The sequence below is a fragment of the Phalaenopsis equestris genome, unplaced genomic scaffold, assembly GCF_001263595.1.
Source record: "Phalaenopsis equestris unplaced genomic scaffold, ASM126359v1 Scaffold000107, whole genome shotgun sequence".
NCBI classification, from domain to species: Eukaryota; Viridiplantae; Streptophyta; class Magnoliopsida; order Asparagales; family Orchidaceae; genus Phalaenopsis; species Phalaenopsis equestris.
The window spans coordinates 3,118,578-3,120,369 of NW_018164549.1; the positions used below are offsets into that span (position 1 = coordinate 3,118,578).

Sequence of the window (1,792 nt, forward strand, 5' to 3'; positions counted from 1 at the left end):
ATTTTTAATACAATACATTCCTTCTATATATTATATTCATTTTACATTGCATTATTTTTTTTTTCGGCAAATCAGACGGCCTCTAAATGTCACTTGCACTCTTAAAATAACAGCTTATCAAGGGATGAAGATAGGAACAATGATCAACTCAATTAAGATTCTGTTATTCCATAATCAGCTTAGTAGGCCAAATCTAAAAATGACAGTGCTCCGAAACATGTTCATAATCGTGCCATTATATAACTTCGAAGCATCACAAGCATTGCCATCAACAAAAATCAATCTTTGTTTATCATTGATCAGAGGCAATGCACCACCATAAAAAAGCCAACTCTACACTCATCCAGCTGAGATTATTTACACTGAATATCTCAGAAAAGTTACAGCCCAATCAAGCTCTATGATCCTGCTACAATTTTCCTATAAATTTGCAAAATCAGATATCCTGACCTTGACTGAGGACTAACAAAATTTGCTTTAAAATATCTGAAAAACAAACTTCCCAAATGTAGGCTAAACTAGTCCTTCATGAAGACTGCTTCCACCCACATTAAAATAGTTTTGTGGATTAAATTGACAATCTTTTAGACGGACACTACAATGACCTCCTATAAAGAGTCGGGAGACTATTTTGACATTTTTCTCCACAAAAAAATTATATCACTGCACTATGCTTTTTAGTTTGGGAGTATTTACATATATAGCACACAATTCAAATGTATTTACATATCTCACACCTAAAGTTTCATATTCACATACATGATATTCAAATCTTTAATATCATGTAAAAAATAGTACTATTATTACTTTTTAAAAATGAAATACACATTTTCGTACAGTTTTAAAGTATCAAAATGATGTATTAGTAAATATGAAAGTTTAGGTGTGAGACATGTAAAACCATAAGAAATGTGTGCTACGCATGTAAATTTCCCTGAGAAGAAATGAGCAGTCCATAGAGATCAAATCTTTCGAGGTTTCATCGAATTATCTGCCACACGCTCAAAATTGGTCGTTGTTGAGCTCCGATATGCACGAAACCAGAGCATGTCTAACCTGTTGATTATCTGAATCCATGGAGAGAACTTCCTCGAAGAGGGACTTCGCTTGATACAGAAGCTTCGACTTCTCCCGGCTGTTCTTTCGACGGAGATGAGCTCGCTGCTGCAGTACCATGCCCCACCTATACAGAGCTGCATTTCCATGCATATCTTTAGGATAATTTTATATGGTTCATCACAAAATGAAAGGGAAACAAAAAAAAAGGAGCATTTAAATACATGCCGCCCAATTCTTATGTGTTTGCATATAGGACACCTAAATTTTTTTCTTTACATTGGCACAGCACAAATCTTTCATATCACATAAAAAAGACTGCTATTTTCACTTAAAAAAAAGTGAAATACACATTTTTCATGCATAAATAAGGTGGCGTGCATGTAAAAATAAAAGTTTAGGTGCTAGATTTGTAAATATTTATGATTGGAGTGGGGTATGTATGGAAATCTTTCAAAAAAGCAATCTAACGTGCATCTGTATATCTGAGGCAAATAAATGATTTAATAACAGAACCGAGAGAATGTTTAGATGCAAAGTAAATTAGGACATTTAAGCTGAGCAATTTGCACATATATCGGACAAATTCTAAAGCAGTTAGAATTAAATTAACATTTGTTTGTCACCAACAAATGCATATGACCAATCACAATTTTGACACAATTTTCTAATCTCAAAGAACCAGGAAAAAAACGAGAGAAAAAGCCCAAGAAAAACTTGAATTATGGAGGTCTAC

The 1,792-nt window shown here is 33.5% G+C and overlaps 1 protein-coding gene across 1 annotated transcript in view; it reads right to left on the bottom strand.

The window, feature by feature from the left end:
- Positions 1-815: 815 nt before the first annotated feature.
- The window catches only part of LOC110020802, a 27,410-nt gene continuing 26,433 nt past the window's right edge, over positions 816-1,792 (bottom strand). Inside the window, exon 4 of the mRNA XM_020719046.1 lies at positions 816-1,193. Coding sequence (XP_020574705.1) covers positions 1,003-1,193 — 191 coding nt within the window. The 3' untranslated portion in view covers positions 816-1,002. The remainder of the gene's footprint in view (positions 1,194-1,792) is intronic.